General features: G+C 41.4%; 1 protein-coding gene across 3 annotated transcripts in view; it reads left to right on the top strand.

The window, feature by feature from the left end:
• Positions 1-26,006, top strand: part of COL6A6 (collagen type VI alpha 6 chain) — a 102,738-nt gene that overhangs the window by 30,387 nt on the left and 46,345 nt on the right. For all 3 annotated transcript variants that reach the window (XM_043540819.1, XM_043540820.1, XM_043540821.1), the window contains 13 exons: positions 2,305-2,871; positions 5,715-6,064; positions 6,161-6,239; positions 7,312-7,457; positions 7,988-8,080; positions 10,188-10,241; positions 12,278-12,349; positions 12,451-12,477; positions 14,699-14,743; positions 14,827-14,880; positions 20,414-20,476; positions 23,949-24,014; positions 25,476-25,529. In XM_043540819.1, the coding sequence (XP_043396754.1) occupies positions 2,305-2,871; positions 5,715-6,064; positions 6,161-6,239; positions 7,312-7,457; positions 7,988-8,080; positions 10,188-10,241; positions 12,278-12,349; positions 12,451-12,477; positions 14,699-14,743; positions 14,827-14,880; positions 20,414-20,476; positions 23,949-24,014; positions 25,476-25,529 (1,670 nt within the window). The remainder of the gene's footprint in view (positions 1-2,304; positions 2,872-5,714; positions 6,065-6,160; positions 6,240-7,311; positions 7,458-7,987; positions 8,081-10,187; positions 10,242-12,277; positions 12,350-12,450; positions 12,478-14,698; positions 14,744-14,826; positions 14,881-20,413; positions 20,477-23,948; positions 24,015-25,475; positions 25,530-26,006) is intronic.

Genomic DNA, 26,006 nt, shown 5'->3' with positions numbered 1-26,006 from the left:
GAATGATCTCTGGCTGTAAGGGGTTGCCCAGGGGGCAGTGAGCAGGCCCTGTGCTACAGTGACCCTATGGGCTTTTTGCTAACTGTTCACTTATTTTCTATTCATTATTTGCACTGTTAGAGGGCCAACATATGTCACATGATGTTTCTGCTCCCTGATTGGATGATTGTAACCTCTTTTTACAGGTGAATAAAGAATAACAAGTAACAATGTATTTCTAGTATAGATTTTCAGATGAGCATTCAAATTAAAATTCATGGCACTGTGACTCCCACAGCTTTCTCACTTGTCTGGAAGCTGTCGGAATACTTGCAAACAATGAATAACATGATTCCATGGATACCATCAGTGTGAATGTATTTAATCACAAGAATATTTACAAATTGCTGTTTGTATTATTTGACCGGTGCCCTGGGTCAGAGTGGACTGTAATCAACCTCCCCTCCTGGGGCTACTGGAGTGCTACTGTCCACCAAACTTCTTTAGATAGTCAGTAGTGTGGCAGCTGTACTGCGCCTCAGAGGCAAGCACTATAGGGGCTAGGTCCTGTAGGGCTCCCAGGAAGCACTCGGAGGCATGCCTGTGTGAACGAATAGTTGACTACGGCTGGGAGGAAAGGTCCACGCATACTCTTATTACAACACCTTAGCCTAGATCTACGCTGACAGTGGGGTGCAGCGTACATACGCTGCATGCCTCTCTACCACAGGTATAAAGAGCACGAGACAGAGAGGCTCTGCTTAGGAAAATAAAGACATGCCAGAATCTTAGGGCATGTATCCTATACTCTCTATGTGCCCAAGTCGTGCCTCCCCTGTCGACACTATTTTTAGCAGTATAGTGTCCCTCCTTGTGAGGAAAGGCTCTAGCAAGCATCAGGCAGTGAGGAAAGGCTCTGGCAGCTCCCTGTTGCCTGAGCCTTTCCCCTCTGTGAGCCTTTTCCCTGAGGTGTAGTTACCCAGTACAGTGTTGATGCAGCCTGCTTTTCACCGTGGTGTGTAGCTACACATATCCTACACACCACCACCAGTGTAGACAAGGCTTTTGTCAGTTACAACAATGACCATTGTTAACTTGGCCATAAGGGGAAAGTCCAGTAAAGGGTTGGGTCTCCTGAAGCCTAGTAGTTGAGGTTCTTCTAATCCATTCTGTTATCTGAGGACAATAGCAGAAAATCTGCTGGAATGTGTAAGGTCTGCAGTTCACTGGCTTATTTGGGGGGCCCTTCCATGCTAGCATCCAGTTGTTGCACAGACTGCTTTCCCTGTTGTGAGAATTAGGCTGCCCCCTACATGCCCTGTTTTTATGTATGCTTGTACGCCTGTCCCTTTACAAATATTTCGGAGGGTTTCTGCTTCTGGAACCTCCTCCAAGCTCCCCTGTATTCAGCAATGTCCTTCTCCTGAATCTCTGCTCCTCCCCACAAGTTCTGTGTGAGCCTGTAACAGCCCACTGTTGCTCCAGTCTCAAAAACCTCACCCCATGGAGCTCTGCTCCCACCAGTGAGGAACAGAAATCCCCATCCCATGCCGGATCCAACCAGGAGATGCCTGGGAATATGGGCTCACAGCCACATCTCCCTGACCACTTAGAAAAACAGCAGGAGGAGCTTTGGAGTGTTCTTAAAGCCCCAGCTCCAGAAACTTTTCTCATTCTGCCAGCAGCAGAGCAGGGAACAGGTGGGAAGTGCCTTCACTCACCCCCAATCCGTGTCCTCATGTTATCAGAATTTTGGTCCTCTAAAATACAAACTCTGATCTGCCTTTACACTTGCTGATTGCCCTAATCTCCTTCCATCTGATTTGCTGTTTTGTCCTAATCTCCTTCCATCTCTCTTCAACTACCACACTCATTCTGCTGTAGGATGTCAGCCAGCCTCTCTCCCTCTTTCCTTCTCTTTTTCCTTTTGAGCTTTCCTCCTCCTCTTCCCCTCAGTCTTCCTCTCCACACTCCCTCATGCTTATTCTGTCCCCAAAGTGATCTTAAAAAAAACCCAAATAGGATTCAGAGTAGGATTGTGATTATTTCCATGTAATAAAAATACACATAAAGTGAATCAACAGGATGTGTGCAGAACCACCGAAGTAATCACACAGTCTTGTACTTGTAAGCCTTGTCCTGCTCTCACCTTCCCCACTTCCTTTGTGTTTGTCTGCACTTTGTTTTGTCTTGTCTCTCTTTAGAGTGAAAACTCTCTTTTGAGGGCAGGGATCCTGTCTTTTATTTATCTGTGAAGAGCCCAGCACATTATGAGCACTATATAAATAATAAGCTAATTTTCCTCTTTTTTTTTTTCCATTTCAGAGTGTGAAATTCAAGCAGACCTTGTTTTCTTGATTGATGGTTCCAATAGTATACAACCAGATGACTTCAACATGATGAAGAATTTCTCGAAAGATATAATAGATCAGATTGATTATGAGCAAAATGTTGAAATTGGCATTGCCCAGTACAGTGACGGGTATAAAAGAGAATTCAGCCTGGGTGCTTTTCAGAGCAAATTAGAACTGAACAGTCAAATTGAGAACATTGAACAGATGACAGGAACTCGCACTTTAACTGGAGCTGCACTTAGGAAGGTGAAGGAATTCTTTGCACCAGCACGCAGCAGAAGAGTAACAAGAAATGTCCAGCCAGTTTTGCTGGTAGTCACTGACGGGAAGTCGTTTGATGATGTTGCTGAACCAGCAGAAGATCTGAGAAGGGAAGGTGTTCATATATATGCTATAGGAGTTGGGGATATTGATCACTCACAGCTCGTGCAAATAGCTGGCGTCTCGGAAAGGAAGTACACTGTTCATGATTTCAAAGAGCTGAAGATTATTAAAAAAAGACTAGTTGATGACCTATGTAAACCTGCTGTTCCTACAAGTAAGTATAAATGAATAAGGGGGAAATTCAGATTTCAAACCTGACTTCTTATCTGTCCCACTTCTAGAGCTATTTTTCTTCAAACTTATATTTTTTTTGACCATCACTGAGGACTAATAAAAGCAAGGTTTGAGTTTTCTAGCTACAGCATTTATAAATTACTCTGGCCCAAAACTACTGGTTGGAACATGCAGGGAAAATGCTTTGTTTACATACTCCTGTAACACACACATGGCTGCACCTGTTTTGCTCCTACTTTCAAAATAAACTAGGGGGTCTCACACTTTATAGCTTCCGTAGGTCAAGCTCCTTGCTTCTCTCGCATCCCCCTTTATTTCAGGGATTCACTGCAACCCAATCCTCCTGGCAGGATCCCGCCCCCCCAGCTTCCTCTTCTCCCTTCACCATTCTTTTTTCTTTGTCTGAGAGATAAGTAATTATAGACTTGGTTGAAGCTGCCTTCTTAGCAGATGCCTCTTCAAAAGTTATTGTATTTCATCCAAACAGACAGAGGAATGCCATCAAGTTGACTGCAGGCTCCTTGCTATGCCTAGCCAATACAAATTCACCTTTGGGCCGAGTCAAAGCATGCTGGACAGAGCCATGCTAATAAGTCGCAACAAGCTTCCTGGTGGCCAGTGCTCCTTTCTTGTACTGAGCAGATCTTGGCAGAAGGCAGAATCTGGCCAACTAACCTCCACTGCCTTGAAAACAGAGCTTCTGATCCTTTACAATCACTTTCCTTCAGCTTATATGCCTTTATGTCAACATTCCCTTTGCTTCTAGGGTATCTGGATCTCCTTGCTACAGCTATTCTGATTTTCAGCCTGCAATTCATTGGCTCAGAGGAGCCTCCTTTTTACTTTGCCATTGAAGAAAGGAGTTTATTTTCCTTTGCCTTGCCTGATATTTTACTCTTCACCTCCTCTTTGGGCTGGCACTGTCTCTGCCCTCACAGCCATTGACAGAGCATTGAGCTGCTCTCTCCTTTTCTTTCACTAGAGCCTGGTCCTAGAGCTTGAGACTAATGAAAACAAATCTCCAGATTGGGAAAGAGTATCACTTGCTTCCTTTTCCCTGTATGCCTTTGCCCTCTTTCTCTGGTGTGGGGGTGCAGCTGCTCTAACCCTGTCATGTAGTAGCATTGGCAGTAGCAAGAACATAGAAAGACGTAATTGGTGGCAAAAGAAATAAGTGATTTGTTCACAAGGTGCAGGCATACCATATTGTATTTTTTTTTTAAAGAATCTAAATTTGAATATTTGATTTTAACCTTTTAAACTGAATCATATATTTTATTTACACATTGCAAATTCTTTACTTTCTTCCTACTTCATAGGTTTAAATTGCTAAAGTGGATGTTTTATACTTATTTCTCCAATTAGTTTCCTAACTGTTGGAATTTGAGGTTTTACACAGACTTTTTTTCAATTGAGAGATTTCACTCTTAAAATACTCATTTATGCAGAAAATAATTCCAGTTCTCCATTAACCCTTACTGTGAGAACAACACAAACTCGACACAAAATAGATGAGCTATATTTACAACCAACACAATCTTGGATATACTGAACTTATATATATCCATAAGTCAAGAAACTGAAATGCTTTGACCAGGCTGTACTCCTCCATCAGCAGTTGCAGTTGGGAGCCACTAGGACTTGTGGTCTTTATGTGGTCTTGAAAATCTCTTTGATCCTTAAGCTCATATTTAGGTAATTAACTTTAAGATTTTTTTTTTTTTTTTTAAAATTGCCCATTTGTATAAATAAAAGTTCATAATAACTGTTAATGTACTGAAAGTCTAAATAACTTCTCAGTGTTAACACAGAAGCTGTTTTGCTCTGAAGTGATACTGTCACTAAGACGTGTTTCATAAAAATCAAGCGCTCATGCATCTATTTAAATTTAAAAGCGTAGCCTCATTGGCTATTCATATGAGTAAAGTTAGATACCTCTTAGATGCCTGCACGATCAGGGTTTTAATTTTTAGTACTTTTCTTTTACCTATAGCAGTTTTGTAAAACTCAAATAAGAGACCCCACCAGCACTGGCATTTAAAAAAGCAGCGCTTACAATCAAGTACATTATAAATTTTATTCTAAAGTTGCAATAGCACAAAATTTCAAATTAATTTTATAAAGGCTTAACCTAACTTAAATCAATTTTTTTTAAGTTGTCATTTTAAATCATCTTGATTTAAGGTGTTCCACCCTTTTTGTTAGTATTGACCTACATATGAGACAGAATTGTCAGTATGACTTCTAGGTGTATTGAACAGACTATTAGTACAGCATCGTTAACTCTTAAAGCATCTTCCAACACAGTGCGCTATAAAAAAAAAAAAAATTTCAGTCTGTTTAACTATTGTTGGGGATGGGGACTAACATGAAATTGAGACTAGTTCTGCTCCCATTGAAGTAAACAGCAAAATTCACATTGACCTCAATAAGAGTAAAATTTGTTAAATGGTTCAGATGAAAAAATAATTGAACTTAAAAATACTTTTTAAGTTAATTACAATTGCTATGTTTGAAAGTGTCTCCCTTTTCTTTTCAGCAGAAGTACATATATTGAGGCAAGTTCATCCCTGGAATAATCCTGCTGGTGTAAAAGATGAATTCAGGGTGAATTTGGCTCTGATATGGATTAAAGACATTAAGGACCTCTCTATACATATTCTATCCACCAACTGTTGTCTTGTTTTCCTTTCCGTATCTGACTGAATTCTACAATTATCATGATTCTTTAGCTTAAACTCTGTCCCCCTCTTTTTCTCTGTTCCTCCACCTAAATTTGTTTGTGCATTAATTTGTGATATTTTGTTTTCTTCTCCACTATAGCTTGTTTTGTGGATATTGTTATGGGATTTGACATCTCCTCACAAAAGAGAGGTGACCATTTATTCCATGGACAGTCCCAGCTGAAAGCATATCTTCCTGACATTCTAAAAGCCCTCACATCCCTAAGCAGTCTGAGTTGCAATGTAGGGACAAAGACACAGAGCAGTGTGGCTGTTTACCTGAACAACACAGTTACACCCGTGTCTTCAAAGTTCCAATTTGACAGTGAGAAAATACTGAACAGCCTGAGAAATATCATGATTGACCAACCATCTCATCTCAATGGCAACTTCCTGGAGTCACTCTGGAAAACATTTCCAAGCAAAGCTGATGATCAAAATAGAAGGAAGGTAACCTAGTCTCTTACACCAAGACTTTGGACCAAAAAATAAGTTCTTTTGTTTTAATTCTGCTTTTGACTTCCTGTGATTTCTCTCTCTCTTTAGGTTTTACTTGTGTTTTCAGATGGTTTGGATGAAGATGTAGAAGAACTTGAACAAAAGTCAGAAGAACTCAGAAAAAAAGGTATCTTAAAGCGGACAAATATTTAAATTAAATTACTTTGAGAGGGTCTGTAAGAGTGTTACTCAACCCAAAGCTCTTTAGCTAAAGAAAGGCAGGTGAAAAAGGGACAGAAGAAAAAATACCTTTCCTTTTAGCAGCCAGGATATGGAGATAGGACATAGCACTCTGAATTAGTGGCTCTCTCTAACATTGCTTTTTGTTTGCCTTGTCATGAAGCTTCCATGCACGATGATGTGGTGTGATAACCCACAATCATCGACAAGTGGTACAAGGTCATGAAGTAAATATAGGAAAAGCACCAGATTTGCTCAGCACCTTTCACTGGGAACAGATTTTCAAAAGGGCTGATCATGCAGTGCCTTGGACTGTGGTGCTGATGGCTTGATTCTCGAAAGTGCTCACATGTACCCAATGTGCTGAGCTTTAGTGAAAATCTGGCCTCTTATTTTGGTGTGTATATATGGGAGCTGAAGTGGTGGGGTTGTTTTGTTTTGTTTTTGTTGTTTTTTAAATCTAGTCCTAAATGTGGGAACTGAGCTCTTTTGAAAATTCTGGCCGTGATACTGGGATATTTTTCAATCTATTTTATTCCATTTTTGGATTTACCTCAGCTGATGATCTAGCCCAGTGTGTGTTTTCTCTTCAGCTTTAAACTCAATTTTAGTACAAGGCAGTATTATTTTGAAAATTTAAAAACTTGGTTTCAGGTGAAAGGACAAAATATTCTGGAAATAATTGTGCTGACAGCCACAGTGGTCACATGTTCTTTGATGCTCAAGCTTCACACAGAGAATTCATTCCATGGTTGCTAGTGATTCCAGATTGCCACTGGCCCATTTATTTTCTATAAATTAATTATGGACTCTTAAAAATAAAATGTGAAGATAAATCATGACTTTCATTCTCTAATCTATAATCTTTATTTTTACCCTTATAATAATAATAATAATAATAATAATAATCTGAATTCATACACGCAAGGATCCTATCAACTAAATAATTGTCTACAATATTCATTTGGATAAATGTTTTGTTTGTTTTTTTGCTCATTTATGGTCAATGTTTTAAATAGGATTGGATGCACTGATAACTGTTGCTCTGGAAGGAGCCTCTAAATTTGATGAGCTTCAGTACATTGAGTTTGGAAAAGGATTTGAATACATGACTGAATTAACTATTGGCATGAGAAATATTGCCAAAGCACTGTCCAAGTATGTGGTAAGTCATTCAGAGAAGCTCCAGTGTGTCTAGTTAGAGTTTTGATTAAGGCCCTAGTCATTTTCTTAAAGAACTAAATAAGGCTCACAACTGAATACAATAGTCAGAGGGCAAGATTCTCTGGTATGCTCGGGCTGCTTTGTGCCAACACTGACAGGCCTAGAGTCAACTTGCTCAGCCAGCTGACTTTTCCCACTGTGTAAGAGAATCTTCTCATGGTACTGGAGCAGCCCACTTAGCTTGGCAGCTGTTGGTGCAAGGAGTGTGGCTGGGGGGGAGGGAAAGAGGAGAGGCTGCTCTAATTTAGCCTGGAATCAGCCCTGGTTGCCAGATAGGATCAGGGTGCTGCGAAGGCCTGCTGCACGGAGTGCTGCTTAGCCACAGCTGAGAATCTAGCTTGTAGAATGTAAGGCACAATCATGCTCCTCCTGAATTAAATGCAAAACTCTCAATGTCTTAAATGTGCTCAGAATCAGGGAAGTATGAATGAAAAATGAAGTTTCACATGTAGTTTCTTCCTCTTTTTTGAGACTAACGTTGCTGAAAGGACATGCTGCGCTGTTTTTTGCAAGTGCATTGGGGAGGAAGGCGGAACGGGACTCCGAGGGAAACAAGGAAATAAAGTAAGAATGTTTTTGTGACCTTTCATTTGGATTGTAATTATACGGGGGCCAGCCAAGTCCAGGAAAATTCAAGTGATGAAGCTTTATAGGAAGACTTTTATTGCCTTTGCCTGTATCTATTCTCAGGGCTTGTCTACACTTTAAAATCCTGCAGCTGTGCTGCTGTAGTGCTCCAGTATAGACGCTCCCTACTCTGACGAGGGATTGTCCCATCGGTGTAGGCAATCCACCTCCTCGAGAGGCAGTAGCTAGGTAGACCAAACAACATGAGATCTATTTTTAAAAAAATAATTCCAAAGTTGAATTGGCTCCTAAGAGGGGGGTGGAAAAAAAATCTGCAATGAACAAACATAAAATACTCACAGCATAAATAGACTGGGTATACTACTGACTGGCACAACCATGCTGAAAAAATATACTCTAGTACAGGGGTGAGCAAACTATGGCCTGCGGGCTGGATCCAGCCTGCCAGCCATTTTAATCCGGTCTGCGAGCCGCACCATGCGGCTCAGCCCCACTCCAGCCAGGGCGCTGGAGTGGGGGCCATACCATGTGGCTCCCAGAAGCCGTGACATGGCCCCGCTCCGACCCCTACATGCTCCAATGGGAGATGCAGAGGTGGTGCCTGCGGCTAGGGCAGCATGCAGAGCAGCTTGGTCGCACCTCCGCATAGGAGCCGGAGAAGGGACATGCCACTGCTTCTGGGAGTCACTTGAGCCTCTCATCCCACCCCTGCCCCAGGCATGATCCCCTTCTCGCTCTCCAAACCCCTCAGTCCCAGCCCGGAGCACCCTCCTACACCCCGAACCTCTCATCCCCAGCCCCACCCCAGAGCCCACCCCCCAACCCCAATTTTGTGAGCATTTGTGGCCCGCCATACAATTTCTATTCCCCGATGTGGCCCTCGGGTCAAGTTTGCCCACCCCTGCTCTGGTAAGTCTAGCTGTATAAAATCAAACCAGTTGTAAAGCCTAAAGAAGATAGTGATTTTTCTCCTGTTGCTTTATTTGAATTTTTAAAAATTTGTCATTTAAAAAAAAAAAGTCCAGTTTCCACACTTTGTTAATGTTTAATACTCTTTTAGGTGACTTAGATGCTGCTTTTATTATTCCAAAAACAGTGGTTCTTAAACTTTTTTTTTTTTTTTGTGTGGACCACTTGAAAATTGCTGGGGGTCTCAGCGGACCATTTAATGATCTTCCCAAATGTTGTTTGTTAGCTAACTATTGTAAAGCACTTTGGATAAAAGCTCTATATTTAAAAAAAATCTTAATTATAGTTTTTTGTTCTACAAATGCACACAACTCATATTTTAATATCAGTAGTCTTACCTTTCTAATGCAATTGATGTGCCCTCTCTCCTTCGCCATGGCAGCCCCCAAGTTGGGGCTGGGAAGTGCGGGGGTCTTCCCTTGCTGCGACAGCCCCCAAGTTGGGACTGGGGGGGTTCTCCCCCCACCGCAGCAGCCCCTGAGTTGGAGAAAGTCGCCTTTCTCTGGCCACCACAGATCTGCACATCCCAAATTCCCCCTACCCCTCTTCTCACCCTACTGCCTCCTCCCACCTACCTGCTATTCCCCCCCGTCCCCCCAGGCTACCACCTCACCTTACATGTGCATCTTCTCCAGGGTCCAGGCACCTAATTAGTGGAGCCACGCCTGCGCAGCGCCACTAATTAGGTGGGTGGCCCTTCATTCTCTTGTGTGTGGCTGCCCAGGCGCACACCTTAGAGGGAACTATCCGCGGATCACCTGAATGGAGCTCGCGGACAACTGGTGGTCTGCAGACCACAGTTTGAGAACCTCTGTCCTAAAAAGCTGATATTAAGAAATTAAAATGATTTCTCCCTGCAGGTTATCCATTTATCCTGCTTTGCTGAACCCATTTCTCCAGTGTTTGTTGTTTTGTTTTGTGTCTTCAAAGCACTCTTTAAAAAAAAAAAATCAACAAAGGAATGAAGTTTGCAATGTACAGAATAAAACTGCCTTTTGCAAACTTTTAGCCGTTCCTAAATAAAGTAACCCATCAGGACAATCCTTAATAGTTTCACCTTTTAAAGTAAAGAGAATTTTAGTATTAATCTTCACTTTTACTGTCTGAATTTCAGGGATCTAAAGGTATAGAAGGCAGTCGAGGACACTTAGGAGAAGAGGGAGAGCCGGTAAGTTATAACATTTGACTACATTTTACTAAGAAAAAATACTTCAAAACTAAGTGCCCATAAAGACTTTTTTTGGGGTCCGTATTTAAAAAAAAAATTTAATAACCTGATGGGGAAGGGGGGATTTCCTAATCTTGATACCAAAGAAATCATTCTGATTTAAAATAAAATTGTCATATCTTTTTTAAAAAACTGTCAAGATTCAGCACTTTTGTCAATATTTAATACTCTAGAATTGTAGGTAATGTATAGTTCCTTCTCTTTCAAACTTCTAAAAACTTGGGGATCTCTTGGAGAAACTTTTACATAAATTCTTGATTAAAATCCTGTTGGTCTACATGAGAATTCAAGGCTTATATTTTTTCAGAATATTTAGAAGTTAAAATAATTCCTCCCTCCCTTGGTTCCTGCCTCAGTGCAGGGGCTGGACTTCATGACTTCTCAAGGTACCTTCCAGACCTATTTTTCAAAGATTCAATAAGCAAAGGGAAAAGAGAAAAACCTAATTTTCAGCAAGTAAGTAGGCAAGTATTTGCATGTGAACTAAATACTTACATGCAAAGTATGTGTACAAACTGGTGCACATGCATTCCTTTATAGGTGCCTATTTAGTTAGGAACTTATCTAGCTGTGTGTGAAAATAATATCCCCGATAGTATGCAAAGTAGGTAAGCATTTGCATGCAAGTGGATGCTGATACATTCACTATTGGACCCATAGTATGCAGTTATGTAATCTTTGATTTCTGTAAGCTACTGAGACAGAGCACATGGCACAAAAAAGACACTAGGAAACATTTTCTTCTAATGTGCACCACTCCATTTATAAATAACTGGGTTTCATGCCTTCTGTTTTTCCATATACATGGCTTGATTCATTATTGGATTACTCCAGTGTATAACCCATGGAGTTACATGGGCATAAAACTGAGTAACGTAGTGGTGATTCAGCCCAATAAAAAGAAACGGTATTTTCAATTTTAACTATTTATTTCAGATTAAGAAACACAACAGATAAGCACAAATATAATCTGTCCTATTTTCCACTCCCTTAAACCATACCTGTTAATGGTGTGGCTCCTGGGTTACTGCTTGTAGCCGAAAGTGCATGGGTGCACTAAGATGGAAAATACCAGCACAGTGCATGAATTGGTCTGACAAGTAGAACTGCATGAGTAGCAACATGAGAAGTACACTAGAGAAACTATTGTAGCACGTGATAAGAGGCGAGTTAGAATGTATTTAATGTCTAATTTGGGGTCACGATACTATGGAGCAGATTCACAGCCCCACTTGCTTTGCACTGCTCAGGTGGTGCAAAGAGAGTACACTCTGCCCTCGTCTCCCCTTCTGGGGGAGTGTGGGAGAGTCCCATGAGGGTGTAGAGCCAGCATGGCTTCTGCACCGCACCACACTTCTGTGTAACTGAGAGCAGAATTTGGCCTTGGACTGTGCTCACTGAAGAAAAATGATCACTCCATGCTTTTTTTTGCCCACTGGGCCTAGGTCTTCATTGCAGCAACACCCTCTTCCTCCTCTGCCCCCCCCCCCGCCCCGCAAGCAGGAACTCTCTAAGTAGAGTAGTATTAAGAGCAGAATGAAGGAAAGTGCCCCACCACTATCTATAGTGGAGGTGAGCAACATTAATTGTCAATTTGCTTTTTCAATTCAGTACTTTCTTTTGCATTATGTAAGTGATTATATTACAGTTTCATACCAAGTGTAAATACATGTATATCTATATCAGAAGCTTGTAATGTTTTTTGTAAGCACTCCGGAGAGAAACTACAGCGGTTTTAACTGCACAAGCACTTAGCTCAATCTGAGTCTGCTCAGGCTTCTGAAACATCTAGTTTATGCAGGGCTTTCTCAGAGATTTACCATATTCCTTAACATACATGCTCCCTTTCTAGTATTACATCATCTCATGAATATAGTCGCCCCCGATCAAACACATGATCACTCTCCTTACAAACTTCATATTTCATTTCCTAGGCAGGATATACTAAGATGTGTTTTTCATTCTCTCTCTTTCAGGGTTCAAGAGGACTGCCTGGACCAATGGGAGAGCAAGGGAATAAGGGATGTGATGGTAGTAAAGGTCCTAAAGTAAGAATCTACTGATAGCATTATTTTAACTCCGCAAAATGTCTTTGCATTTATTTTTTGTTTACCTCATTCAAACAAATATTTGTTGTCATTCTTTTCAGGGATACCAAGGAATACCTGGTAAAAAGGTACAGTACTGATGCACTTATTTTTTGAAAAACTTTGTGTTGATTTGACTACAAATCAGGTGAGATGGGTGAAAGCATAAATAAGAAATAAAAGTGCATTAAAGGAGGAGGGAGAAGAGAAAAGGTACGCCCTGACCTTCATATAGACATGTTGTCTTAATTCATCTTTCAGTGTAAGTATCCTTAAGTTTGAAGATCTTTGGTATGAGTCTGATGCTGTTTAAAGGCTCGATCCTGTGGTCTTTACCCAGGAGTAGTTTTGTTGACTCCCAAGAGAATAAAATCCAATGCTAGATGATTCTTGGATTCATCACACTGCAAATTATCTTTGTGTTTAATTCAGGGCTTAGGGATTCGCGTTTGCTTTCTGCAGTAAGATTGTAAAAACTTACTGTGACCCATGGTGCCTAAGGCAGCCCTCACTGGAAATGCCACGGTCAGGGCAGGCTGCAAAAAGGAGAGCAGGTTCTCCCAAAGACCGGTGGTTAACACTGAAGTAAACTCACCAACCAGTCACAAACTGTGCTTCTGATCCTCCCCCACTGGTTATCAAGAAGCAAAAAAAAAAAAAGAAATCACACAGCCCCCTTTATTGCATTCCAGTTCTCTGGTTCCCAGTCAGCACCTAAGTCCAGTCCAGTGAGTTGTTTTAAAACTCTGCTCACCTATACAAAATGTTCCTCTGACCCCAAAGGGCCAGCCACGTTACCAGGTCAGTATAGGTTTGGATCTTACCCAAAGTGGCTGGCAGCATGGTAGTCTTTTAGTGTGTCAAACTAAAGGTTTATTCTGAAGAAAGAAGAGAGAACAAGAAGAGTTGTAAAATGGTGAAGCAATCAAATACGTACAGAGACTTCAAAGTCCAAATATCAGGTTCTTAGCAGTATTAGTAAGTTTGCTGCCTTGAAATTCCCTCTGGAACATCAACAGCTTGGATGGGTCATTCGGTCCTTTGTTCAGAGCCTCAGTTTTAGAAAAGTTACTGCAGAGGCCAGAAGTAGAATTGAAGACAAAATGGAGGAGATGATGATGCAGCCAGCTGCCTTTTAAATTTCTTTTGCCATGTGGCTTATACTAGTTTTGTTTCAAACACAAGCTGTCCAGCACATGGCATGGAAAAACCTTAGAGTTCTGTCCATAGGCATGCCCTTATATGCCTTGCTGAGTCATAAGGTGTCATCCCTGGTTCCTTTCATTGGGTTCATTGTACAGTCAAACGGCCATCAAACAGGCTAGGCCATGCTGATGCCAATCTGTCTGGAGGTGTCACCCATAAAAACAGCACAAGTTTGGAAATAGAGATATGACTTCATATCTCTAACTCACGATACAAAGATGATACAAACATATAAATAAGATTATCATACTTGGCAAATTGTAACACATTTGCCAAAACCTCACACGTCATATCTGGTCAGATTCCTTGCAATTTAATAATATTGGTGTCAACAATATCAGTGTCCCACATAATCCATACAGCAGCACGCTTACACTGAATTATAGAAATATTCACGTTACTGAAAATATAATTTGACGTGACCATTGCCACATGATGCCAGCACCCTGTTAGCAATTATGCAGGGTGACTATGTATTGCGTGTGGTTTTTAAGACACCAGTTTTACAGTCAAGAAAAAACAAGAGTCGTTAAAAACAAAATACCATGTCCCTGTTAAAGCTTCCACGTGACATAAAGGAAAAAAATGTACTGGAATGACATAAAAGTTGGGTATCATTTTGACTTTCAGCTTACTGGTCTTTTTATTGGCAAATACGCTTAACGTTGGTCTCTTCCCCCCCTCAGTCCTTTTAGTGGTCACTTTAGCTCTGGAAGTCTATCTGGACCCTTAAAGTTGACCAATAGCCCGGAGCATCAAAGGAAAATAAATGTGCAGATGAACTATTTTAGGACCTTATTCTGATTCTGTTAAAGTCCATGAGAGCCAGGGACTTCAGTGGGTGTACTATTAGGGTTTTAATCCTTTTTAGCCTGTTTTGAGGGTTGGCCATAGTGTCTATTCTACTGTTGTACTTAGGGCAGATGTAAGAAATGAGATAGATTAAGCATTAATTTGTATATTTTAAAATCTATCAATGACTTTGGCTTCTGTGGTCAGCTACAGGAGTTCACATGGACACCATCTTTGCTGGACTGAGAGCACATACTGGTTATTTAGATCAATAGGTCTTATATATAATCCCTATCACTTTTGCTACCTCAGGGAGATGATGGGGACAACGGGATTGACGGAATTACTGGAGAGCAGGTAAATAGTTTTGCTTCTCATTTTCTATTGACATCAACGAATGTTTTTTAAATGAGAAAACATTACTTTTTCTTTTCATTAAGGGATCACTTGGGTATCCAGGAAAGGCAGGAGAAAAGGGAGACCAAGGCTACACGGTAATGATTTTTATTATCTTATTTGGTCAAGGTTTGAATTTGAGAGCAATCAGATAGGTATCTCATGAGGCTGTCCCAGTGGAGAAAAAAAACTTAACTAAATACCTGGAGAGGGGAAATGGTTTGATACCACAAATTTACTGATGTATTTCAACTTATTAGAACTGGCATCAGAACACTGTAGTCATAATTCGTGTTGCATTAGAAATGGGGTGATCCGTCTCTAAATAATCTCTAAGGTATTATTTTTTTTTTGCTTGAAAATGTCCATTGTAAAGTTGTTCCATACGAAGTGTTTGTACATCAGCGTTGTTAGAACAAATGTAGAATTTGAAAATATCATTTCTTGACACCAAAAAACTCCCCTTTAGGGTCAGAATTGATCTATATTTAGTGGCAAAAACTACCTTAATGCAGAGTTAAGGTTATTTGGTGGTATGTCGTCCCTTGCAGAGTGCTGTGCTGAGCTGAGCAAAACTCAAATGTCTGAAAAGAAGGAAATGCAGAGTTGAAATGCATGCGCAACCTTATTCAGCAATGTGCCCCTTTAACACACAGAGCTCCATTCTGCCAGCCTGATAGTCCACCTCCTTTTACAACCCATTCACTCTCATTACCTCTGAATTAATGCAGTTTTTTGCAATTTAATTTCCTAGTTTTTTGATCAGGAAAAGAGATTGTTAGTAGTCATTTCGGCAGTTGTACATACCAGGTCCTGCAATCAGCCATCCTCGTGCTGTAATGCACTCCTTGCTCTACAACAAACTCCTGCAATCTCATGATCCAGGTATCGCCCAGAACCCAATGTTGGCAACCATGGCAATGCACGTATATTTCTTTTCCCTCCGTGGTCAAAGTACCTGTGCTGTGAGTTCCAAACCTCTGCACTGCGTGTATTTGAAAACACCACGGTATTCTGCCCTAAGATCAGGAAGTGGCCACTGGCACCCCCATTGGCTAGTGAAATACACATTTCCCCCCACCTCCAAACAACCAGTCCAAGGTTTGGCTACCACCCATCATCATTACCCAACCCATCTGCAAATGCAACCTCTTCATCTCTCCCTCCCACTCCACCTACATGCAGTCCTCTGCTTCTATCTTCTCCCCATCCAATATAGCAAACATTTTGGTTAGACTGACTGCTGATTATTCTGTTTATGTTCACAGTAAGCCTTCCCATAAAATAAAAACATGTATTAGACAACTTGTAGCAAGCAACATGAGTTATTTCTTTATTGCACAGCTGTACAAATATTGGTGACGGGGTGTTCCCCAGGGCAATGGCATTGGCACATTCCCTCAAACTATCCAGACAACCATAAAATGGCTGCATAGAAACCCTCTCACAGTTTTTTGTTATTGTCTGTAATCCTTCCACGCTGCATGTCTGCGCAAGCAAAGTGAACGTGTTCTTAAATACCATTCACAATTTGGGTCCCCAAAGACTTAGTGGGGGCCATGCACTACCTTGGGTAAAAAATGACCAGTGGAGACTACTTTGACCTGAATCACAACCATAGTTTGATCTCTAGCTCTGCATAAAAACGATCCACCTAGAGACTTTGGAAAAATGGCTGTTTTCTTCAGGGCATATACCTCCAGAACCCCAGGCTCAAATGGCCCCAAACATGGGTCACTCCCACAAGTCATAGCAAATTGCAAGAAAATCCATGTGAACATGCAGACTCTAGAGCTCTTAAAACCTCAGCCTTTAAACAAGGGTAGCGGGACGATGGCGGGAAAGGGCTCATCCATCTGCAGCATAGGAGGCACTGAAAGGTGTAAAGTGGCCCAGTCATCTCAGTGTGAAGTTCTCGACTAAATGAGAACACCCCATGGAGGTGAGCACCACCTGAAACAACAGGGGTGGGTGTGTGAGTGGCTCCATTCATCTTAGTGGGTGTTCCTATCCCCCTCCTGAGTGCTTTCTAGCCTGTGATATGCATAACGTAGACTTGTTCTCAGCTCCCCAATCAAAGGGGCAGGACTTCCCAAGATACTGGTTCATATGGGGTGCAGGAAAGAGGACTCATTCACTTCTAAAAGGGCAGCACCCCCCCCCCCAGAATCTGGCTTTGATGTGGGGGGGAGGTTAGATAGTACAGGGCCCTCACATCCTGGCACACATCGGAGGGGGGGCACCAAGAGGGGCTCAGGCACCCCAGAGGGGCATGGCCTCCATATCCCAGATCATAGGAGTGGGACAGGGAGGGGGGCTTAGATCTCCCCTTTGGGGGTAAGAGACCTTCAGATCTGGGCACACACATGGGGGGAGAATGTGGGGCTGACAAGTGCCACTGCTCCTATTGTCCCTAGTTCCCTGCCACTCACCCTCACATCCCCCTTCCTAGTGTCTGATCCCTTCACTCCCCCAAGCCTCCCTCACCTGAGACCCCCGCCTTGCTCCCCTTGCTGCAGCCCCAAACTCCTCATCCCCCTAATCTCCCACTGTTCTGCCCCCTACTTTCCCTCTCACTGCCCAGGAAGCCTTCACATGTCTGATTTTTCGCCCAAAGACTTTGGGCGGGGGAGTGTGGGGGGATGGTGTGCACTGGCAGAGCTGGGGCTCCAGGGGTTGGGTGCATTGGGTGAGCTGTAGAGTACACAGGGGTTGGGTGCCCTGGTAAAGCTGGGGCTGCGGGAGAGTTGGGGTGCTCTGGCATAGTTGGGGCGTGCCATGCCTCCCTCACCTGAGTTCCCCAACATTGCCTGCTGCCCTACCATCCACCCCTCATTGCAGCCGTAAACCCCTATTCCTCCCCTTCTCCACTCCTAATACACCTCCACACCCAGGACCAGATGACTGGAGGGGAGCTAATGTAACACTGATTTTATTTATTTTATTTTATTTATTAAAAAATCAATTACAGGCCAGTAAGCCTAACTTCAGTCCCCGGCAATGGTTGAAACTATAGTAAAGAACAGAATTATCAGGCACCTAGATGAAAGTGATTTGTTGCGGAAGAGTCAATGTGGCTTTTTTCAGAGTAGCAGCCATGTTAGTCTGTATTTGCAAAAAGAAAAGGAGTATTTGTGGCACCTTAGAGCCTAACCAATTTATTTGAGCATAAGCTTTCGTGAGCTACAGCTCACTTCATCGGATGAAGTGAGCTGTAGCTCACGAAAGCTTATGCTCAAATAAATGTGGCTTTTGTAAAGGGAAATAAAAAATAAGTTTTGAACCAGACAAAACATGTCACAGGGCTGAGAAATAGAACCCTCTGCTGCAACTGTCTCCGCTGCCTACACAGCTGGGCTGCACCTGCTACTACAGAGCGTGCACTGATTAATGTGGTCAGCTTTCCATTTCTCACTATGCAGGATTTGGGCTAATGGAGCTATGTACACTTTTATAAACCAATAGCTGTGCCCCCACTTCAATCCCTTCTTACGTGGGGTTCTCTACAAGCAGGTCCCTCTGGAATTGACTGTTAGTCTGCTGAAAGCAGTGTCAAGATTTGATCAGTTCAATATAGTTTCACCTGAGGCTGGTTCTGAACATTCACTGTGATTAACTGAAGAGGGTACTCTCTGTTTTTAAGGAAACTGATAACGTGCAGAGCATATATCTAGAAGTTATTCATTGTAACCGCCTTGCAAAGGGCTGATTTTTACAGTTTTGCTTTTTTTATTTCTTTATTGAGCACCTCGGTGTGTGTGACATTGTGCTAAACACAGGCTTGATAAATCTTCCACTGGCTGGAGTGCCTCTCGCACTTAGACTGAACCAACTAAATCTTTTAACTGAAAAGCAAAAGCATTTGATGATATAAAATGTTGAGGTGCTTGTGTAACTCAGTGAACATAACCTGTTATTTTGCTTTTATAATTATGGGTTAAAAAAAGAAGATTCTGGACTGTGCTTGTTGAGGAACAGATTCTGCTACTCTTAAATTAATTACTTAACTCTGCAAGTGAATCCAGTGGGACTAATTGTGGATTAAGGTACAACTCAAGGTGAATAAAGATGGCAGTATCTGGTCCATGACATATAGATTGAGGAAGGCATTACTTACTCTGAAGGCACTTGCAAAAAATTAGAGTTACTACAAAGGGATCTCACAATACTGGGTGTTTGGGCAACAAAATGGCAGATGAAATTCAAGACTGATATGCAAAGTAATACACACTGGAAAAAAATAATTGCAACCACACATTTACAATGATCGGTTCCAAATTAACTGTTACTACTCAAGAAAGATCTTGGAGTCACCCTAGGTAGTTCTCTGAAAACTTCAGCTCATTATGCAGCAATGGTCAAAAAGGCTAATAATGTTAGGAACTATCAGGAAAGGTAAAAAAAGTAAGTCTGAAAATATCATAATGCCACTATCTAAATCTGTGGTGCAACCCCCTCCCTTGAAACCGGAGTCCAGTTCTGGTCACCCCTTTTCAAAAAGGATAAAGTGGAGCTGGAAAAGATTCAGAGAAGGGCAACCAAGATGATTAAGGGTATGGAATGGCCTTCATATGAGGAGAGACCGAAGAGACTAGCGCTGCTCAGCTTAGAAAAGAAACAACTAAGGGGGATGCAACAGAGGTCTATAAAAGCATGAATTGTGTGGAAAAAGTGAATAGAGAAGTGTTATTTATTCTTTCATACAATACAAAAATCAGAAATCGTAAGATGAAATTAATAGGCAGCAGGTTTAATATAAACAAGAGGCAATATTTTTTCTCACAATGCACAATTAACCTGTGAAACTCATTGCTGTGGGAAGTTGTGATGGCCAAAAGTATAACTGGGTTCAAAGAAGAAATGGATAAGTTCATGGTGGATAGGTCAATCAATGGCTATTAGCCAAGATAGTCAGGGATGCAACCCCATGCTCTGGGTGACCCTAAACCTCTGACTAGTGAAAGACTGGGTGGATCACTCCAACTACCTTGTTCTGTACACTCCCCCTGAATCACTGGTCCTAGCCACTGTCAGAGATGGGATACAAGGCTAGGTGGACCATTGGTCTGACCATATGGTAGTTCTTATGTTCTTAAATAAACATTAGCAAGTGGTAACTTTTTTTTTTTTCATTTTGAATAAGAGTTTCAAGCTCTTGATTGAAAAACAAAACCTACATTTCAATTTTATTTTCTCATGCAAACATTAATGCTGGGGAATCTGGCAGCTGAAGATCATCCTGTTTTAGAATGTATTTACTGAACATGGTTAATTACAATTGTAGTAATTGCTTTAAGTTTAATAAATTGCAGTTAGCTTTTTTCCTTTGTGTCAAAAGAAAATTCAGAGAACTTGTTGCTGTTTTGTTTACATATGAGCGGGAACCAACATTAAGAGCCAAGCTCGTCCAAAATTTGGAGGTGTTCCAAATCAAATCCACCATCTGGAACTGTATTTTGTGAAGGCCTGTGACTTAATAGATTAAACAAAATCCTGGATGCAAACAGCCCTGAACCTGGGGAGTTTATAATTCTGTATTAAAATGTTGGGACTTGTTCCTGTCTCTTGTTTTGTTAACATCAGCAGGAAAATGATTGTTCAGATTCTCACTCAGCCATTTTATGATTTCAGGGCAGTCCAGGGTCAAGAGGACTCCCTGGTGAGCGTGGTGAGAGGGGCTTACAAGGAGATCCTGTAAGTTTTTTTTCCTAGGTGCAAATCTATTCTATGTTATAAATCTATGACTCTATGGGGTTCACCCAGAGCAGTAAGGGAGGGAGGGATTGTGTCACCCTGGGTGCTTCTTTGCTGTGCAGCTTTGGCTCAGAGCCCTGGCACCAGCAGCCTGGTCACAACACAATGGCCTCACCCTGGCTTCCACCAGCCTGGTTGCTCCTTGCAGTGTGACACCAACAGCCCTTCCAGTCCTGCATCTCCCCTGCAGTGTCCAGACCCTCTCACAGGATCCTCACACAAGTATCACGTTTGCTGCCTCCAAAGAGCAGAACACATACCAGCCTGGTAGTTTGGCTAAGGGATTTTATCCTTCAGTTTAATACAGAGCACTGAGATGGTTTTGTAATAAAACAAGAATAAGTTGATTAACAAAGAACAGAGATTTAAATAATAAGTAAGACTAGAGGAGACAAGCTTGGTGACAAGTCAAACAAAACCAAACCTGCTTTCTAATGACTACAACTTAATTTCAGAAAGTTGCAATGATTGTCTAAGCACGTTTCTCCCCTGTAGTCCGTTTCCAGCTACTCTTGCCTCCTGGGCCAAGAAGATCCACTTTTCATGAACTCAAAGGGTGCTGCTCCCCTTTTTTCCCCTATGTGATGGATACCCCAAAGTCTTTAGTAGTTGCTTGTATCCTCAGTTTATCTTTGTTTTCAAAGTCTGGAAGCCCAAATGATCTTCCTGTGATCCTTCATGCAAATAATCAGCCAATTGTTCTTGGCCACACCTGTCTTGATTGCAATTGAGCCCAAGAGGAATTGGCTGTTCTTCTTTGTCTGGAAAACTGTTTTGCCTTGTTGGTCTGTTGACCGATTCTAAAACATAATATCAGAGAGTATCCATAATTTCACATACAGCTTTATTACTTACATTTCACAGTGATATTAATCATCAGAGTGTTGTTTTCAAATGATATGCTCCAAGACACTTTTTAGATAAATATTATGTGTGAGGTGTAGACAGTTGGCCAGGCCAGCTGACTTAGTTCTGTACCACGGGGCCCCTTGGCATTGGGGTGCTCTTAGGATCACAACATTAAGGATGTGAATCTGATCTCAGAACCTCACTTATGGTGTACTAGAAAGTGAATAAACTTGCAGGGAGCATAAGCCTCTGTTCAGATCTGCATGGGGATATGATATTCTTTCAAAGGTAAGTTAGGACAGACGTGCATGACTCTTGCACTGTAATCCCAACGATGAGGATAATAGATCAGATAAACCTAGCAGATCTTAGCCTTTCACGTCTCAAGATGACAAATTTGTCTACATGTGGCTATGCAGATCTGTCAGTTGCCTCAGAGACCTACAAGAAAAATCCAGTATTATGGGACATCCTGTGGATTTATGACACTCTCTGTGTGGGGACTTTGTATCCACTAGTATCACTAGTAAATTAATTATGCTTATTCCTACACCAGTATGTAATTGTATTGGCCGAGGCAACGATACCATGATGATAAGCACTGTATAAAGGCTGATAGGCTATTAATCTTTGTCAGACATGACATAGGGCTAAATCCTGCAGTCTTTTCCATTCTTCTTTCAGGGCCCAGTGCTGAAAGGTGCTGAACATCCACTGTGAGATGAAGTGCCATCAATTCCCACTGAAAGTAAATGGGAGTGGGGAGCACTTACCAACACATGGGAGGAATAGTGATATCTTTCTGAATCTGGACCATTGTAGGATTTAGCCTCTGGATGGTGATCTTGTATTGTTGAATGATTACTTATAAAACAGAAGAAAAAAGTACAGCTCAGGATGAGGTTTTTTTTGTTTGTTTTTTAAATAAAACAAAGAATATTCCTCTGTTTAGAACATAATGTTTAGAACACTGATGAATGGAAATTACATAATGTGTGAAAAGGGACTGCAGTGTTTTCTTATGTTTATGGTAGCATGTCTCTCAGGGAATTGAAAGCTCTCACTCTGCTTCTTGAGTGGCATACCGAGGGCGTGGCCTGTCACAGTCAACAGGCCAGCTTGTGAGAGTCTGACTTCACTGAAAGGTGTGGCATATGTCATGAAATGCTGCAGCCCTAGCTGCTAATCGTTGTAGTACTTATTGGTCAGGTGTAGCATTGCTGGGCTAGGTGTAAATTATGAATGCAACCATCACAAATAGAATATGAGAAATGGAGGAAAAATATTACAAATACATTTGCAAAAAGAAAAGGAGTACTTGTGGCACCTTAGAGACTAACAAATGTATTTGAGCATAAGCTTTTGTGAGCTACAGCTCATTCATTCATTCATATCTTGAATTAGCTCCCCGGACTCTGTGGATTCAGCTGAAGACAATGTATTTCTCATATAATTCCAATCAGTTGTTTGTCATTGTTATTATTACTTTATAGTAGCACCCACAATTTGCTAACGACTTCTCAGACATTCTGATAGCAGTGGTCCCTGCTCCAAGGAGCTCACAGTCAAAGGATAGAGGCAGACTGGCAGGCAGAAGTTAGGGGAATGGGAAAGGAAACAACGAATAGGGATTTCTTTAAATTCAAGTCAGTTAGATGCACTGTAAACAGCTTGGCAAAAATGGAACTTTAAGGGGGAAAGAGGAACAAGGTAGAAGGCTTGTCAGTGATCTCATGGAGGTTGCATAGGGGCTTCATGGAAAAAGGCACTGAGGTGGTTGTGTGAGAAGCTGACAGGTGAGCAAACAAGGTTGAGAACATTAGTGGGATGGGGTGGGGGCAGGACACATTGACAAGCTTGAATAAATAAGGAGGCGCAGAATTCTGTGATGCCAAAGTGGATGGGGAGCCAGTGAGGGGAGTAACATCAAATCAGTAGAGATGAAGATGCATTCTGTCTGGTGTGACAAGGACCTGACTGAGCAACATGGCTGTGGAAATCACTATAAAAGGACAGATGTTGTAGTTGGTGAGGAGGAGAAAACACCAGGAAAAGGAGTCAGGGCTGCACTGTATTTCCAGTGTGTTCAAAGAGTGCAGTATCACCTGCAAAATTACAAATACTTGGGTTTTTTCATGTTGTTTTTTTAAGGGTGCCCTTGTGGTTAAAGTTTGCTCCGCTGCCAAGACTTAGTGCCATGTACTCCCTTCGAGCTGCAGTGCCCACACAGGACTTCCACTGATTCAAGTGGGAATTCTGTCTAGTACTGAGAATAGAATGACTCTTAATGTCCCTTTTGTCTGCCCACCGTATCATAGATTCTGTGAAGTCTCGCAACACTGTGATTTCATAAAAACAAACTACAAATATTTTATCAATATGGTGTAAAGGCTGATAGGCTATTAATCTTTGTTAGACATAACAAATGGTTAACTCCTGCTGTGTTTTCCCTTTTTTTTTTTTTTTTCAGGGCCCCCTGCTGAAAGAAATTTCTACTGTGAAATATTAAGTGCCATCAGCTCCCATGGGAAATAAATGTACTTAACTTTGTGTCTTTGTTTAGGGTAACCCTGGATTGGACAATGACATAGTAGGGGTCAAAGGTTCAAAAGGAGAACCGGGAAGACAGGTAACTATTTAGAAATATGTGACTTTGTTTACAGTACGTTGTTTCAAATACTAACCTACAATCCTTTAAAATATAGCTATATACAGCAAATTAAAATTAATCCATTGATAACCAAGACTGTTAAAAATAGTATGACAATTCTATCGTTCCTAATTTTATACCACAAAATACATTTGAAATCAACAAGGTGACATTCAATAAAGACAAGTGCAAAGTACCACATTTAGGAAGGAAAAGTCAAATGCACCACTATAAAATAGGAAATAACTGGCTAGGTAGTAGTACCGCTGAAAAGGGTCTGGGGTAATAGTGGATCATAAATTGAATATGAATCAACAATGTGATGCAATTGCAAAAAAGGCTAATATTCTGGAATGCATTTACAGGAGAGTTATACGTAAGACACCAGATGTAATTGTTCCTTTCTACTCGGCCTTGGTGGGGCCTCAGCTCAAGTACTGTGTCCAGTTCTAGGTACCACAATTTAAGAAAGATGTGAATGAATTGGAGAGAGTCCAGATGAGAGCAACCAAAATGATGAAAGGTTCCGAAAACCTGACCTGCAAGGAAACAACCTGGGCATATTTAGTCTTGAGAAAAGAAGACGGAGGGAGGGAGGGACCTGATAGGTTTACTTGCCCTGCCTCAGCACAGGGGGCTGGATTTGATGATCTCCTGAAGTCCCTTCCAATCCTACATTCTATGGTTCTCTGATTCTGTCCTTATGGGTGATTTTGCACTCAGTGCTCCAGCCTCAGAAGTGGTCTTACATTTTATAAAGAGATGAAAAATAACTAAGGTGTGGATATATGATGATTAATCATACCTACTGTCATCTGTCACCACTTATTATTATTATTATTTATTATTAAAACAATTATTTTAGTACATTAATGAACTTCCACAGAAAATCTTCCAAAGTGTGTGTGTGGGGGGGGGAAGTACTTAGAGCTATTTATGGGCCCAATACTACACAGTGCCTAGTCCCCCTGAACTTCCATTGATTTCACTGTAGAGCAGTTATGGAGCATCAGTACAAGACTTGGATTATCTGCATAGTACGCATGAGATCAATGTTGATACACAACAGAATGGTAACTGTAATGACAAACATGCAGCATCTTCCAGACAAATATAATTTGAGGGCAACATCAGTAATTATTTTGATGTTACTACTTTATGAAATTTAGCGTAACACAAAGACATTTCTTTGACATTATTTGAAAATGTTGCACAGATGAAGTCGTGCAATTAAAATACTATGTTTCTGTTCTTAATTCTGACAGATGGGTAAGTGGTTACAGATGTTGTGTGCCCAAGTGTTATGAAAAGAATTTTTTCCCATTGGTTTGCGTGTCCACTGTTCATGACTAGATGGCTTAATAATCTGGAAAAATATAAAAAGTTTGGAATTTGAGTGACAATTGAGATATAACATGAAATTAAATTTTTCATTTCCAGGGTGAAAGAGGACCAAAGGGCTTACCAGGGTCACCAGGCTCTCGGAGAACCACAGTAAGAACCCATATAGACAAGGAGACTAAATATGCAAAGGAAATATTTGATATTAATCCAAGGTAGAAAGAATGATCTCAGAGTCCATAAATTTAACCTGGAGCGATCGCTCCGTCGGCCTCCATTCACTGCAGGAAGATGAGATAAATAAATCTCTGATAGACTGCCCTGAAAAAATTAACACTAGCAATAGCATCTGATTCCAGGCAAACTCTTTCCTCTTGAATAGGACTACCCAACACAACTGACTGACTATCAGAGACAAAATAACTTCCTCGTTTCTTTCAGATTTGGAACCTACTGCAATACTACCCAGTTTCTGTCCCCCAACTCTTTTTGATGACTTTGCTTCTCTGCTTTTTTCTCCTTCCAAAGAAAGAGAAATTCTGCAAAGATAGAGTATGCAAATCCTTTTCTTCTGGTGTGGCAATATAGCAGGGCGACCAGGCTCCTGCCTCTGTCCCGGTCTACAAACTA

Source organism: Chelonia mydas, chromosome 2, assembly GCF_015237465.2.
Source record: "Chelonia mydas isolate rCheMyd1 chromosome 2, rCheMyd1.pri.v2, whole genome shotgun sequence".
NCBI lineage: Eukaryota > Metazoa > Chordata > Testudines > Cheloniidae > Chelonia > Chelonia mydas.
The sequence above is the reverse complement of the archived record's forward strand: the minus strand, read 5'-3'. Positions and strand labels throughout refer to the sequence as shown.